Source organism: Hydra vulgaris, chromosome 04 (assembly GCF_038396675.1).
Source record: "Hydra vulgaris chromosome 04, alternate assembly HydraT2T_AEP".
Taxonomy (NCBI): Eukaryota; Metazoa; Cnidaria; class Hydrozoa; order Anthoathecata; family Hydridae; genus Hydra; species Hydra vulgaris.
The window spans coordinates 8,482,501-8,499,719 of NC_088923.1; the positions used below are offsets into that span (position 1 = coordinate 8,482,501).

A 17,219-nucleotide genomic window follows, 5' to 3' on the forward strand; every position below is an offset into this window, starting at 1 on the left:
CTATTGTTATTCTAAACTAAATTTCTATTCATCGACAGATGAATATAAATTTTATTTAATAATATTTTAGCGTTTTACCATTTTGGGGGCTGGGGGGCACAAGTTTTGGGGTTTTTGTAGTTCCCAAGCTTCAATCACTTATATTTTTATAATTATAAATGGATTATATTATAATCACAGTATTATTTATAAACTTTGGCATATATATAATTCTGACATATATAAAATTCGCCGAATGGTCACACACAAGCAGTGAACGCCTGAGGGAAGAAATGAAGTACATTAGAATAAAGGAAAATTATTTTTCAAACAAAGCATATTTTGACAGTTGTCAAGACAAAAATAAAGATTAATAGAGGAATATCTAAAATAAGACAGACAATGTACCTAAACAGTACTAACAATAATAATAAAAATAAATTGTTATATAAATACTAATATGTACTAAGATAAACAAAAAATATATCACCAAACAAAAAATAAATAAAACAAAAAATACATTAAAAAAGAAAAAGTATGCATACAACAATGAAAGGCCTCAGAATGGAAAAAAAACATTAATGCCAATGTGTAAACATAATTTGTGTAGTGATTAAGTAATAAACATCTTCTCAGAGTCGCGTCTATTATTACTGGCATTTCGATGAGGATCAGCACTTATAACTAGTTTATCCCGTCAGACAAACGTCATCGCCACTTATGCTTTACCCCGCGACTTACGCCTATTCCATACTGCAGTAAAAAAAGATTCACTACAAATAGCCAAAACCCAACCATACCCAAATTTGTAAAGCACTAATATTTTTTTGATGATATGAAAAGTGTTAATCTACTGCACAATATAAGTAAAAATAATTAAATAAATCACTTACCATACCAACGGTAGAAAAAACTACGCACAATAAATTAAAATAATACAACGCTTTTGCCATGCATCTTGCATAATACAATAGACCAGAAACCTATTATCTAGTACATCTTTGTATAACTGTTCAGCCTCAAGATGTTGTTTATTTACCCAAGTTTCTGTTTCAGTTTGAATCCTCATTAATGGAACTGTGGCTTTTTCAAGATCATTCCAGACTGATTTTAGGTGTTTAAAGAGCTGGTTCTTTGGACCAGACATTTTACTACCTGGGTATATCATATTAAAGTGGCTAATTTTTCAAGGAGTCTTTCCAAAATATGGCGTCTACAGGCAAGGAGAAGTAGTGCCCGCCGCAGCTTACACACAATTCTCGTTATAACTCCTTGGCTTTCCAATTATGGAAGCAGTAGTATCAAAGCTTTATTTGGTGATTGAGAAAATCTCAGTGATTGGAACATGGAAATTGCCAAAACCCCAAAATTTGTGCCCCCAGCCCCAAATGTGAGGGTAATAAGTTACTGAGTTTAATGCTATTGTTATTCTAAACTAAATTTCTATTCATCGACAGATGAATATAAATTTTATTTAATAATATTTTAGCGTTTTACCATTTTGGGGGCTGGGGGGCACAAGTTTTGGGGTTTTTGTAGTTCCCAAGCTTCAATCACTTCAATTTTTTTTGAAACATCCTAATTTGATACAAGTATAAATATACCCAAGTTTGAAGTTTGCTCCATGTCTGCAAGTTATCTATCTTAATCACCAAAAAAAGTAATCCATGAAATATGGAAAATCATTTTTTTTTTGTCTGCTTTTTTTTTGACTTTTCTATAAGTTTTGCAGTGTTGAGAAAAAAAAAATACAGTTAGAGCGCCTAATTTTATTTTTATATTAGTCATTGTGAGAGTTTATATAGAAAAAAAAAATTGAATTCAATATTGATTAAGGGCGGCACACATGGGGTCGAAAAATGTCAAAAAAGAGTATAAAAAAATACATTGGGGCTGTGTGCCACCCTTAAACTTTTTTTAAAGTTAAAAAAAAAATCTTATATATAAAACAAGGGTTTGCGCACCTTATAAGCTTCCACTCTAGTTCAAAAAATATTTTTAGCGAATTCTGAACCACCCTAATATATATATAAATATTAGGCTGGGCTGAAAATAAACAAAAGTGTGAATTTTATCACAACAAATCATACTTATTTGCCAATCCATGTATGAAACCAGAAGCATTTGTAAAAAATAAAAATGCTTTACTGGAAGTGCCCCATTTTGACCCTTAAACATCAGAAAGGTCCCTAATATTATAGTAAAAAAATTTCTTTAAAAGTATGTTGGGTCTCAAATGAAGCGAAATTTTATAAAAATTTGAAAAATAATACATATTTTGTATTTAGATTATTAGTTTACGTTTTAATGCGTAAAAACTGTTATTTTTTAACATTATTAAAAAAATTAATTTTAACTCGGGGTTTTTGAGTCAATCTTTTTAGAGATGTTTTTATAAAACATGATTATTATTTTTGAAATTTTTATAAATTTTCGTTTCTTTTAAGCTGCAACATGGTATACTTTTCAAGATTTTTTTTTTCTATATTATTAGTGACCTGAAGTTCCCCATATCTTATTTTAATATTTTTAATATTTTTTGTTCATTTACAATTAGACGCAACAAAATATTCTTTGATAGACCAAACTTTTATTTTCACCCCAGCCTAATATATATATATATATATATATATATATATATATATATATATATATATATATATATATATATATATATATATATATATATATATATATATATATATATATATATATATATATATATATATATATATATATATATACACACATAGTATATATATATACACATAGTATAGAAATACACATAGTATATATATATTAGTGTTAAGACTTTTTACCTTTTTGTAAAACAATTAATTTCCTATGTCATAAATTGATGAACTTATGCTCAAAAGTAATGAAAATTTATTCTGATTAATTTTCAAAAAAAGTCAATCACAACACAAAATTTTTAAAACAGTATATAAGTAGAATTTACAGGCAGTTGCATTATAACTTTCTAAAGCCTAGAATTTTCTTAAACCTTATGGAACTCTTTAGAATTATCTGGACTATTCTGGATGTTTTAAAAATTTCTGAAACTTTCAAGAATTTTCTGGAGTCATCTAGAAGTTTAAAAAAATTAGCAAGATTTAGACTATATAAGCTGCCTGATTGAGCAACGCTAATAATTATATATGAATCTGCATTCCCCAGATGGCAGCCAAATAATATAGAAGTACAATAGCGCTTATATTATTATTGTCTTTCAGAAATATATTGAGTATTATCTTCAATTATGATGTCCTATAAGAAAAGTGCTTCCACTACTGAAAGAAACAAGACAATCTGAATGAAGAATCTAGTACGATTTTATGACTCATATTGGAAAAGAAGGCTTGTTTGACTAAAAGAACAATCGCTGGAAGATTACAGCAGGATAACACTCAAAATTCAAACTGTTGGTTGCTATCTGTTCCTGGGAAAATCCATCAAAAGAAGACGAGAACACATAAAGCTAATGGAGTAAAAAAGTTTATGGTAAAATAAACTAAATTTTACACATTTATTAATTTAAGTTGTAAAGGCAAAACTGGATCAAGTGCTGAAAACGTATGATAAATGTGTAAAACAAAGAAAATACAATTAATTGAACAATCACAAAAAAAAATTGGTGAATAGCTCTGCAGTGAGGACAAAAAATTGTATTATCAGACCTGTTTTTTGCTTTCATTTCAGAATAAAAGCAAAAGACAGGTCAGGTAAACAACTGAGAAGGCTGCTAGTTCAAAAACTATCCACCCATCCAAAAGAAGAAAAATGTCCTTGAAGCCTACTCAACAATAGAAAAGGTAATAGTAACAACCTCAACTTCCAAATCCAAATCTAAGGCAGAATATCAATAGTCTGACAAACAGTCCACAAGCACCAGCAAGAACTTTTTTTTTTTTTTTTTTTTTTGTTATTCGCCTCCTCAAGGCCGATAAAGCCACTACAGATGAGGAGGCTACTTAATAGTGGTTATAACCCTCTCTCAACTCTATAACTTCGAAACACGAACCTTGATGAACAAGGCCGCTGCGCGGAGAAACAAGTTGAGCGCGGTACTACCAGGGACGTGGTGGGGATCGAACTCGGAACCTCTCGCTTATGAAGCGAGCGCTTTACCACTACACCACTACCGCAAGAACTACAACAAAACCAAAACTGCAACCAAATTAGTAACATCTTCAATATTATCAAACAGCAAAGCAGCAACCATTTGTCGACAGCTATCTCAAGATGGGATCGACATTCAGAAACCTTCACAGTATATTCAGATCAACTATTGAAGAAGCTGTTAAACTTAAAGTAGAAATGAAGAAAACACTACATTTAGAAAGCTGGGCACTACACTTTGATGATAAATGAATTAGTCAACAAGAATATTAAGTATTAGTGTTGATGAATAAACAAAGAGAAGTTAAGTTACAAGCAGTAGATCTACCAGACAGAAAAGCAGATACTGTTATTGAAAATATAACAGCTACTCTTGATGAATATAATTTATGAAATAGTGTAAATATGATTGTAGCAACACTACAAATGTTAATACTGGAAGAAGGAATGAGATTGTCAGTCAGTTATAAAGACATTTTACTGAAAAAAACTGGAAGAACCACAATTCATTGGTTATCAACATCATTTTCGTGACAAAGTCCTTCGAGCAGTAATGAATGAAGATCTTGAAGGAAACCATATGTCACCCAACATCGAATATCTGTTTATCTCCAAACTTGTAAAGAACCATGAACAGTTCAGGAAGAATTTCAAGAGAGGTAAAGAAGTATTTACTGAAACAGTAGGATTTTATTTAACTCCGATATTCAGCTTTTTTAAAGAAACTGGAGTACTTTCTAAAGTGATGTTTCAGAAAATACCTAAATTAAAGAAGGCATGATGGAATTCTCAAGCAATACTAGCTCTTTTGACATTTATTTTTCTACCAGAGAGTAGAGATTACTTGACATTTGCAGATTTTTATCTCTTACAGATGGGCAGACCATTGGTTTACTGACAAAATGTGCAATGTAGATGATTGGCAGAAGGTGTGTAGCAGCTTGCGTGGTTACAAAAAAGTGTTAAACTCAGTGAAAAAGTTTTGGAATCAAGAACCAACGAGACTGGAAAATCCCAAAACATTGAGAAAATTTCGAGATCTTTTTGAGATCTGTAAAAAAAAAAAGAACCTCTGGCTTAAGCATAAGCATAAGTATATTACCCTTTAGTTGAATGCTACTCAACATTTTTTTGATATATATAGTATCTTTTCATACATGTATAATTGTTATTTAAGTTTGTAATTTTATTTTTATTTGTAAATTTTAGTATGATGTAACAACAAACTGTTAAATGCTTAAAATCTACATAATAACTCTCCAATTAAAAAAATTTGAATTAAAAAATAGCGATCATTAAATTGATTGAAATTTCATCTACACACATATGGCAAATTTAAATTTTTTGTTTGTGAGTGACCTTTTTCAACAAGAAAATTGAATTAATGTGTTTTTTTTTCATTACTTTTGTACAAATATTCATTGATTTATCACCCACTAACATGGGGTCACTAAAATGTCATAATCATATTACTTATTTATATACAATGGGTGCAAAAAGTATCAGAGACAAAGGAAAAACTTTATTTAATTAAAGACCATTCAACAAAATAACATAAACAAACACTATTCTAATGTAATTTTACATGGGAAATACAAATCATATCAAAACAACAATATCATTAAATGTTGACTTGATAATTGCAATTTTGTAAAAGTTAAGGTTCAAAAAGTATCCAACACATTGTAAAAAATTTACTCAATACTTCGTCATGTGACCTTTAGCAGCCAAAACTGTTTCTAAACAATTGGAATACTTGTTCACAAGATTAGCACATATGCTAATAGGAACTTTAGCCTACTCTTCCTCGCATATTTCTTTCAATTAGATAAGATTTCTTGGACCTCTCTCCTGTACCTTCAATTTCAATTCCTGCCACAGATTTTTAATTGGATTGAGGTCAGGTGATTGGCTTGACCATTCCAATAAGTCAATTTCCTTCTCCTGAAACTATGCACGAGTTGCCCTAGCCGTGTGCTTAGGGTCATTGTCTTGTTGAAATATCCAGCCTTGAGGAAGGTTCAATTTTTCGGCTGACTTCACGAGACATCTCTCAAGAATGCCCCGATATATTTCGGAGTTCATCCTTCCTTCTATGATTTCCAATTCCCCAGGGCCTGCAGAAGAGAAACAACTCCAAAACATTATGCTGCCACCTCCAAACTTCACTGTTGGGACGGTATTCTTCGGGTGAAATGCAGAGTTCTTTTGTCTCCAAACATGACTGACACAGTTCTGACCAAACAACTCTATTTTAGTCTCATCTGACCATAATATTTTATCCCAAAAGCTTGAAGGTTTACTCAAGTGCTCTTCAGCAAAGTTCCAGCATTTCTTTACGCGAATTTCCTTCAAGAGAGGGGTTTTTCTTGATGACCGAGAGTGGAATCCTCTCTTTCGAAGAGCTGTCCTAATTGTATTCTTGCAAAAGTTTGTCCCAGATGATTGCAAGTCCTTTTGCAGTTCAGAGCGTGTCAATCAAGGATTATTCTGTACTTTTCAAACTAAATTCCTAGCTGTACGGTCAGATATTTTTGTCAGATACCCTGAACGAGGCAGACTAGTCAAAAGATGGAAGGATTTCCACCCCTGAACAGTATCACCAGCTGTCAAAATTGGGATATTTAACACAGATGAAATTTTTCTATATCTTAAACCATCTCTGTGCAGCTGAATAATTGATTTTCTAGTTAATTCAGAAAATTCTGCAGTTTTTGGCATTGCTAAAGAGCGTAAAATTTAGGCCACCTTTCAATGAAGATGTCAGGTAATGAATGACTGCAGTTGGAAAGATTCTATGACGTTCTTTTGCATTCTAGAATGTTACAACGTATTCTGATTCTAGAATATTCCCTCAAACATAACGTGTGACAAATTATTGGCGAATCAAATTCTTTTTTTACAATGTGTTGGATACTTTTTGAACCTTAACTTTTATAAAATTGCAATTATCAAGTCAACATTTAATGATATTGTTGTTTTGATATGATATTTGTATTTCCCATGTAAAATTACATTAGAATAGTGTTTGTTTATGTTATTTTGAAGAATGGTCTTTAACATTTTAAGGTCAGCAGTTAGGTATTAATAAAAGTTTAGATAAGCAGTGTGCAGTATATATATATCGATTATCTTATAGTCTGCTGCAGCAAAGGAGTGTCATTACATCAACTGACAGTTTGGGCTGAGACAGCAATCTTTACTTACATTATTTTTTGTTTTCTTTTTCTGAAAAATCTGTATGCTAAAGGTAGCAACAAGACAGTGGTGTACCCTCCAGTTTTTTTCCGGCCACCTTGAGGGCAACTGAAATGGTTTTTTCTCATTTGAGTCATCCGCTATGATAATTAGTAGTCCGGTATAATAGATTTACATGAAACTAAAAAGATGAAAGCCAAAACCCCAAAGAAAAATATTTGATTATTCTCTCTCAATCTTCAATCAAATTTATATTAGTTGAATGTTTAACATTATGTTTTTTATGTTTTAAACATCTTTCATTATACTAAGACTTGTTGTTTTTTTTTTAGAAAAAAAGAATTTCCACTTGCATCATTAATTCCATTCTAATAATGATTTTTCACGTGCACCTTAATAGTCTTTTTTATTTTGTTAATTTTGACAAAACAAAAATTTATTTTACTAATTAAAAACAAAAGAGCATTTTTAATGATTCAATTACCCATTTAGATGATTCAAAATGCAACTATAAGGTTTAAAAAATGATACATTATCATTTAAAATTCAAAGAAAATGCAATTTTGAAACTCTATTTAAATGGAGAAAAACGTTCTTCAAAATGCAACAACAATATTTTTTAAAAAATACAGTTGCACTTCGAAGTAATAAATTGTGTGTCGGCTTCTTTTCATTAAGTTTAGTAAAACTATGTAACGCACTGTATAGTACTCATTATTAAACAAAGTGTATACTACTTTAAATGTTTTTTAAAGTTCCCTTTTAAATAATCACAAGGAGTAAAATCTTCATAGATCAAAATATGGTTTTATTAATAAAAACACTTTTGTAAGTAACAAACTGTCTGGTCATCCTGTCAGGCTACTGACAGGCATTTTTTTTTTAATTTCAGTCGCCCTTGGAGAAAACAAGTTGTCCAGTGCCACTGGATGACCATGAGGGTACACCCCTGCAAGAGTAAGCAACTGTTTATCTATATACTCTATAGTACATATTAATATAACATATATATATATACTAATATATATTAGTAAGCGACCGGGGTTAATATTTGACCGGGGCCGGGGCCGAGTTTGATGAAACATAGCCGGGGCCAGGGCCAGGTTTGTGATCAGGGCTGCATTACTATTGATATTCCTTATAAATATATTATTGTTATTTAAAATTCATGATACATTTTATACAAAGGTATATATATCATCTCATCGTCATCATCATCATTTCCATCATCATCATCTCTACATCATCATCTCTACATCATCACCTCTACATCATCATCATACTCATCATCATCATCATCATCATAACCAAGGATACAGTTGATGATGATAATTAAGATGATTAAGATGATTATGATGATGATGATGACAATGATCATCATCATCTTAATCATTGGCATTATTATCATCTTCTATAATACACACTATAAATACAATTACTACTCTCATACTCTCTCTAAGATCATTGCTACTTTTCCTATTTTTTAAAGACACCATATATCCATCTGATCTACTTTGTTCTTTCTTATTTGTTATTGTAAATATTTATGAATTATATTATATTTAAATATATATATTTTTGTGACTTTTTCTTATATTTTCTTAAACTTTTATAACAAATTTTAACTTGAACAAAATAAAAAAACACAGCAACAACGACAACAACAACAAAAATCCAGCCCCCGCTAGTAACCCCTGCAAATTGTGTTTGTTTAGCCAGGGCCGGGGCAGGGTTTGCAAAAACCTCTGTTTTTAGCATATTTATACATTTGCAACCTGATTGTTGTAAAAGTTAAATCGAACCAGCCAGTTACTATTAATTTCACAATAAAATCTTTTTCGATATCATTTTCGATATCATTTTCGATAGCCATAGATACGAGGAATGTATAATGATTCAGTATACCAGTTAAATAGCTCAGTTTCCTTTTCAAATTCAAATTTTTTGATAAGATCTGCACAATTACTCTGTCCCTTAATGAAGTTAGGTTTAGTTTAGTGCACCTTGTGATGTAGTCAGAGTGTTACAGCTGGGGTATTTTTGTGACACAATGTTGTATATGTTCAATTGCATTCAGGGTTGATTTTTAAACAGTTTAAACCATGGTTTAAACCATGGTTTAATCTGTTTAAAAAAATGCTGGTTTAAGCCAATTTAAGAAAAAATTTTAAAATGAGAAGTAAAACAAGAGACTGTTTAATTATGTCTTTAGTGCAAATTTAATTATGTCTTTAATGCAAATGTTTAATATAAATATAATTATTTAAAAGTATAAAGATACTTCAGAAAAAAATTGAAAATAAAGATACTTCTGAACAGGGATGCGGAGTCCCAAAAGGACTCTGGCTTTATATCTCTACTTTTTCCAACTCTGTAGTGTCCAGAAGCTCTAAACATTTTTGTTGAGTTATTATGTGCTATAATAAAAAAATTCATGAGATTTAATGACTTGAAACTTATTGTTTGTAAGCCCGGAGTCCTGGAGTCCCGGAGTCCTTGCTGCCATTATACCTAAGGACTCCGGGCTCAAAAAACGATTGTTCCTCTAACCTAAACGTCTTAATTTTTTTCCTATTAGTAGTCCATAAACTTATTTATATTTTTAGAACACCTGGATACCAAAAACTAGGATAAAGTAATCTTTTTGTGACTTTCAAATCCAGAGTCCTTTTTGGGACTCCGCATCCCTGCTTCTGAATAATAATCTAAAATCTTTTGATTTTGGAACTATAATAAAAATCAGAGGATTGTTAAATGTATCAGCTTCTGGAGTAGAAATTTCATGAACATTTTTACCTATTGGGCTCATATATTTACATATGCAGTAGTGGTGTAATGGTAGAGTGCTCCCTTCATAAACGAGAGGTTCCGAGTACAACCTCCAAAACGTCCCTGGTAGTTCCTCGCTCAACTTATTTCTCTGCGCATCGGCCTTGTTTGTCAAGGTTCGTGTTTCGGACTTATAGAGTTGAGAGAGGGTTATAACTACAATTAAGTAGCCTCTTCGTCTGTAATGGCCTTCTGGGCCTTGGGGAGGTGAATTAACAAAAACAAAAAAAAGGAGAGTAACAACTGATGATAGAGGATTCAGTAAATGGAGGTTGAATAAGCAGCAATTTTCCTCTCTAGAAAGTTAAATTAAATTATTGATATATTAAAAATATTGATAAATTATGATTGAAATAATGACAGACAATGAATAAAAATAGAATAGTATTTAAGAATAAGTCAGGTCTTGAATAAAAATCTGTCAAAAACGGTCTAGAATAGCCCCTGTAAGTGGTATTGAAAAAAACTGTGTAATAATAAAACTATACAATTATTGTAAAGAAATAATTATTGCAGTTCACAATATCCACAAAACTTTAAAAAATACATCAAGTCATTGTAAAAATATTTATTTCAATTGCTTAAATGGGGATCAAAATACCATCTAATGATCATTATATTAAGAGAGATAAATAAAAATAAGAGAGATAAAAAGAGATACAAACGCTGAGAGCACTTTCAAGAATATCGAGCAATTGCACATTGTTATTGAAGAGAATCCTCGTGCAACACATGATACTCCACATATTAACCAATCAAAAGGATAAAGTTGATAGATATAACAAACATTTATCCCTATTCAGAAACAATCTATGGAGACTACCTGATGTTGTTAAAGGAGATGAGTTGTGGTTTTATTTGAGATAAGTCTGACACAAGACAGCTATTGCAGATTGAATTGATGAAAATAATAATGATAAAAAGTAATAAAAACATGTTATAGATCTTCAAAACAGTCATTTATTAAGGATTTATGCTAAAAAGTGGATACAGTTATTCGTTAATACTATGCCAGAAATTGTTTAAAACCTGTTACACTCAAAATAAATCAGCAAAGGTTGCAACAAAGATCCAAAATTTATTAGTTCTCAGTTTAAAAATACTTAAATTGATAACATGACAACATTTCATTCCGACTTAAAAGTGTTAGAAAGCAACTGTTTAACACTGAAAGCTATTTTGTCATGAATAAGAAAGATAATTTGCTCAAGTAAAATACAGTTTGCTTATAATTAAATGAAAATTTAACTTAATATAACTTCTTTAAAAAAAAATTTAAACCAAAAAACCATGATTTTTTTAATTTTTATCAAAAAAGTTATAGTATTTACTTGTTGTTTTTTTCACAAAAAAATCAGATTTTTTTCAACCCTGAATGCATTAATGTCATTTTAGATGTGGAATTCCATCTACATGTGGACTTACATAAGTTATGTAGAGATTTTTTTAGATTTTGTTTTTCTGATGACAAACTTTAAAATACCCAAAACTTTATTTGCTTTAGCAGCGGTGCTGAATGCTTGACTCTTGTACTTTAGGACATCAGAAAGTTAAACATCATGGTCTCTTTTCAATCTCTTAATTCTAGCTGGATTCTTTCGACAATGCCATTTCAACTTTTTTTCATCAATGTGATGGGATAAATGGTGTAAGGGACAGATTTGAAGTTGTTGATGTGTACTAGTTTTTATTTTAAAGTACTGTTATTGATGTATGAAAGATTTTTGTGTCATTTACATACATTTTGCATATGGTTTTATAGACTATAAACAGTGTCGAAACAAGAAATGAGCCTTGTGGAATGCCACTAGTAATATGTTCCAATTGGATGGAATATTACCAAGGAAGACACATTGTGTTCTGTTGGAAGAATAAGCAATAACCCAATTTAAAACTTTATTGTTAACTCCATACAGTTCAAAGTTTTTTATTAACCTTTAATGAGGAACCTTTAATGTCAAATGCATCAGCAAAATCAAGAAAATATACATCAATTAAAAGCTTACCTGTTGCTGTGTAGATCAAGAAACCCATAGTTTCAAGTAAATTTGTAACAGAGAATTTTTTGAAAAAGTTTACAAAAAGTTATGCATTAAAAACTGAAAAAAAAGTTGGTGTTTTTTTACAAACAAATTTGTGTTGACATTTTAATAGAAGGTTGTTAGATATTAATTAGAAATTAAAAATTTTTTTCTGTATTTTTCTGTATTTTCTGCAAAATTTCAAACTGAAATAATTATCTCCAATTTTACAACTTAAAGTGTAAAAATTAAATAAATTAGGTTGGTGCACAAATCTGCAAAAATAAGTGTGTATATATATATATATATATATATATATATATATATATATATATATATATATATATATATATATATATATATATATATATATATATATATATTTATATATTTATATATATATATATATATATATATATATATATATATATTTATATATTTATATATATATATATATATATATATATATACATATATATATATATATATATATATATATATATATATATATATATATATATATATATATATATATATATATATAAATCTGAAAATATATATATATATGAAAAATCTGCCCCTGCCTATAATAACATTTCCAAAACATGTATGCTATGTTTGCAAGAAAAATTTGAAATAATTACTCATTTAAATCAGGAAAATTTATTAAATAAAAAATCTGAACTAATTTCTAAATGTAGGCACCATAATAAATACCTCTTAAAAAATTATAAAAACAAATGACCAAATTAAACTATCCCCATTCTAAAGAAATTTATTTAATAACTACTTTCTGTAACTTCCCGTTAACCAAAAAAATATAGTAATTAAAAAAATTTTTATAAGAATTTATAACTTCCCGTAAAATATTTTTTTCTATAAATTGAATTATTTTTTAGATTTAGTAACTCTTCCTGATGATCCAGCAATGGCGAAACTTCAAGTTGAAGAAAAAAGTTAGATAAGTGTTTTTTACTAATTTAATTTATTATTGCTCTGTTCTTTAAGAACATTGAGCACTCTATTTGTAAAACACACTAACATAATTTACATAAATATATATATATATATATATATATATATATATATATTATATATATATATATATATATATATATATATATATATATATATATATATATGTGCATAAAATATACTATATGTGCAAACAAAGATATTTAAAAAATGCATATTAAAAGGACTGTGCATTTTATTTTAATAACTTTTTCATCACAAAGATACCTTTTTTTGTTACTTTTGGTTTTGGTTTTGGTTTTTCAGGTTGATAAACCTTAAAATTACCTTAAAAATCAAGAAAAAAAATTTAAATCTAATTTTAAAATGTTTAACTTGAACTTTATTTAAATTTTAAGTTTTTTTCAAGTTTAAAAGAAAAAAAAAGTTTATGTTAAAATGTGCTTTATGTGTAGAGAACATAAAACTCACATAAAAAAATTAATGTCTAGTATAGACATAACATATGAAAAAATTTGATTATCTCTTATTGCAGATTTCTACTTTTTACTTGGTGGTAATAATCCAATAGTTTGGTGACATTACTACTTTAATTTGCCAAACTTTCCATTAAAGATAATGTAAAGATTAAGGTGGCCTTATAATTCCCCAAGACAATTTGTTTCAATGTATCAAGTTTGTCATATAGCAAATGTATATATGTATATATACATACATATATATAATAAAATGTAATAATAATATATATAATAAAATGAATAAAAATAACATTTTTTTAGCAACTAGTGGTGTAGTGGTAGAAGGTTTTATGTTTTAGGTTTTGAGTTTTATCCTCAAAACATTCCTCATAGTATTGTGCACAATTAGTTTCTCCGTGCAACAGCCTTATTTGTCAAGGTTCGTGTTTCAGAATTAAAGACTTGAAAAAGGGTCGTAATTTTAAAAAAAAATGCCTCTATGATTATAGTAGCCTAGGGGTGGGGAATAGAATAAAATATATATTATTATATATGTCAATTATGTTAGTGTATCTAACAAAAAGAGTGCTCAACTTTTTCTCTAATTTGACTCTAATTTAATGGCATCAATCTTTGTGTCGTTCCAGAGAAACAGGGTAATCCATTGTTAGAAATCCATCTCCTGCTTTTTAAAATTTATTATTTCACTGATTTCTCATCTTGAGTCTATTAATTCTCATGGTTGGATTTCTTCAGAAGCTGATTTTTTGTTTTTTAATTTGTCTAAAATCTATTTAAAAAAAAGACTAGGTTTTTATTCATTGGGAAGTAGTCCATCACATTAATAGTATATTTAACTCTCAAATTAATTTTTTTTTCCAACAGAACCTACCATTTATTTAATAAAATAACTTTAAAGTTTTTTATTTCTTTATCTTATCTATCACTAGTTATCAACGTAAAGTACTTTAGATACCTTTTACACAACCACCTCTTTTGACTCTATTTCAATCTTTATTGATCACTAAAACTCTTTCTGATATTTTATTCCACTCCTATGAGCCATAAACCTGAATAGCGCAAATATTTTCCTTGTTCACTTTTGGTAATACTTCGGTTACAAACATTAATTTTTAAGGAAGGGGGGGGGAAGAGGGATAAGGTGAGCACTGCTTGTTAACTCTAACTTGTTTAGATCATCTAAGCATCTAAACAAAGTATTAAGTTTTTTTTTTGTTTTGAGTTTTCAATTTTTTAATGTAACAATCATAAAAAAAGATCATAGAAACTTCTTTTGAAATGATTGCAGTCCAACCAAGGTTAACTAAACACCTCTTTATGGCTTCATAAAACTGTTTACTTTTAATGTCTATAACAAAAATGCATCTTGATTTGCTGGTTGGTTTTACACTAAGATTGAAAGACTACCTATTTCTTATTTATTCTCTACTTTAAAGGAAGTTTAACACATACCAAACTGAAGGTAGAATCTACAGCATACAAAAGTATACAAAAATAAAGAAACAAAAAATGTTTTATTTTCTTTTGAATTAATGCAAAAAGCTTTTAAGTCTTATTTTAAAGCTGTAAACAAATAGCTTCAAATAAAAATTACAAATATAACTTTTGCAACAACTATACTATTACATTACTCAACCTGTATTCTGAGCTCCATAATAAAAAAGATATATCCAAAATATTTATCTATTTATATGATATTTAAGTTTCTGACCAATTTCTTGGTTTCGGCAGGATCTAAAAAAACACCTAGCAGGTCCCTTTAAAAGTTAGTAGGTACAAGAACTTTTTTACAACTTTAAATAAATAAAAATAATTCTTATTAATTTTCCTTAAGACAACTTTTAAAATTAACTATGTTATTCTTACCTTTGCAATTTATATCAACTCCTCCTGCTGATAATATTTTCTTAAGATAAAAAAGTTATACATTAATTATCTTTTATATATAATATTACTTTTTACATAATTATTTTTATATTAGTTTTATTGCTTTATTGATAAGATTGATTTCTATAAACATATTTATTAAAAAAATCAAACAATGGTGCACCATAAACTTCTCATTAAAAGAGAAGTTACATTACAATCTAAATAGCAAAATATTAACATGTAACTTTTTTTATACATGTGCATATATAAATATATATATATATATATATATATATATATATATATATATATACATATATATATATATATATTCACATATATATATATATGTATATATATATATATATATATGTTTATGTATATATATATATATTTATATAATAATATATACATATACATATATATGTATATATTTATATTTATATATATATATATTACATAAATTTATATACATTTAAAAATGCAGCATTAGGCGCACACTGATAAAGCCATGATACTAAAAGAGGTAGCTACACGGGCTTCAGTACATACATCTTATAGCCTACTGCCGGTAAGAATACTGCTACATTGACTGTAGGTTTAGTATAGAGCAGCAATCTTTCATTATTTATTATTTTTTCTTCTTCTTCTGAAAAACTAAAGCCCCATTTTTAGAATAAAAGAGCGAAAATTATACTAGAAAATTGCATCCTTTGGTATAAATTGTTTGATATATATATATATATATATATATATATATATATATATATATATATATATATATACATATATATATATATATATATATATATATATATATATATATATACATATATATATATATATATATATATATATATATATATATATATATATATAAATATATATATATATATATATATATATATATATATATATATATATATATATATATATATATATATATATATATATATATATATATATATATATATATATATATATATAAAGGGTTCCAATTTAAATATCAGAGTTAAGCTTTCAAATCAAATTCAGATTTAAGACTCAAATTTTATAAAATTTTTCAATTCAAATTTTGTAAAAATTTTAAAGTTGTTAGCAAGGACCAATAAAAACAATTGTGTTAAATGAAAAAATAAAGTAAGTTCACTTGAAGGAAAAAGGCATTCAATACACCTGAACATACACTTAACTTTATGGTGCACCACTTTTAGAATTATTACAAAACAGTTATATTTGAACTTATAAACTGGTATAATACTTACAAAAACAATATCAGAGTGGCCTTGTCTACTAGCCAATAGTAGAGCATCCTCTTGTTCAGTCATGTGTAATACTCATCTACCATAAAATTTATTTGCTTTGTTATCTAATTTTTGTTCAATTTTTCCATTGAAATTATAATATATTTGCATATATTATGATATCTAATAATAATATTATCAAGTCATTGTAGCTAATTATAATATCATTTTGTTATAACTATTTAAAACTAAAATCATTTTTTTTAATTTTTATATCATCAATATCAATTGAGCCCTATTACAATATAACTTAATGTTACTATTATTATTGTTATTTTTATTATTATTATTATTATTATTTTTACTATTAAGTTATTTAATAACTTTTTACTATATGCTATTTAATAACTGTAAATGAAAAAACTAATAACTATCTGAAAGCATCTTATATCAATTAAAATTTGTAATTGTTTCAAATTTTGCACTATGAATGCTTTCTTCAACAA

The 17,219-nt window shown here is 27.8% G+C and overlaps 1 protein-coding gene across 5 annotated transcripts in view; it reads right to left on the reverse strand.

Annotated features, from left to right (window-relative positions):
• LOC100203648 (oxysterol-binding protein-related protein 1) overlaps positions 1 to 16,963 on the reverse strand; it is a 77,139-nt gene extending 60,176 nt beyond the window's left edge. For 2 of the 5 annotated variants that reach the window (XM_065795366.1, XM_065795364.1), the window contains exons 1-3: positions 16,735 to 16,922; positions 15,467 to 15,506; positions 13,389 to 13,448 (exon numbers count right to left, since the gene is read on the reverse strand). In XM_065795366.1, coding sequence (XP_065651438.1) covers positions 13,389 to 13,448; positions 15,467 to 15,506; positions 16,735 to 16,797 — 163 coding nt within the window. In that variant the 5' untranslated portion in view covers positions 16,798 to 16,922. Of the gene's footprint in view, positions 1 to 13,388; positions 13,449 to 15,466; positions 15,507 to 16,734 lie in introns of all 5 variants that reach the window. The other 3 variants (XM_065795368.1, XM_065795367.1, XM_065795365.1) reach the window with 3 other exon arrangements.
• Between the last annotated feature and the right edge of the window lie 256 nt (positions 16,964 to 17,219).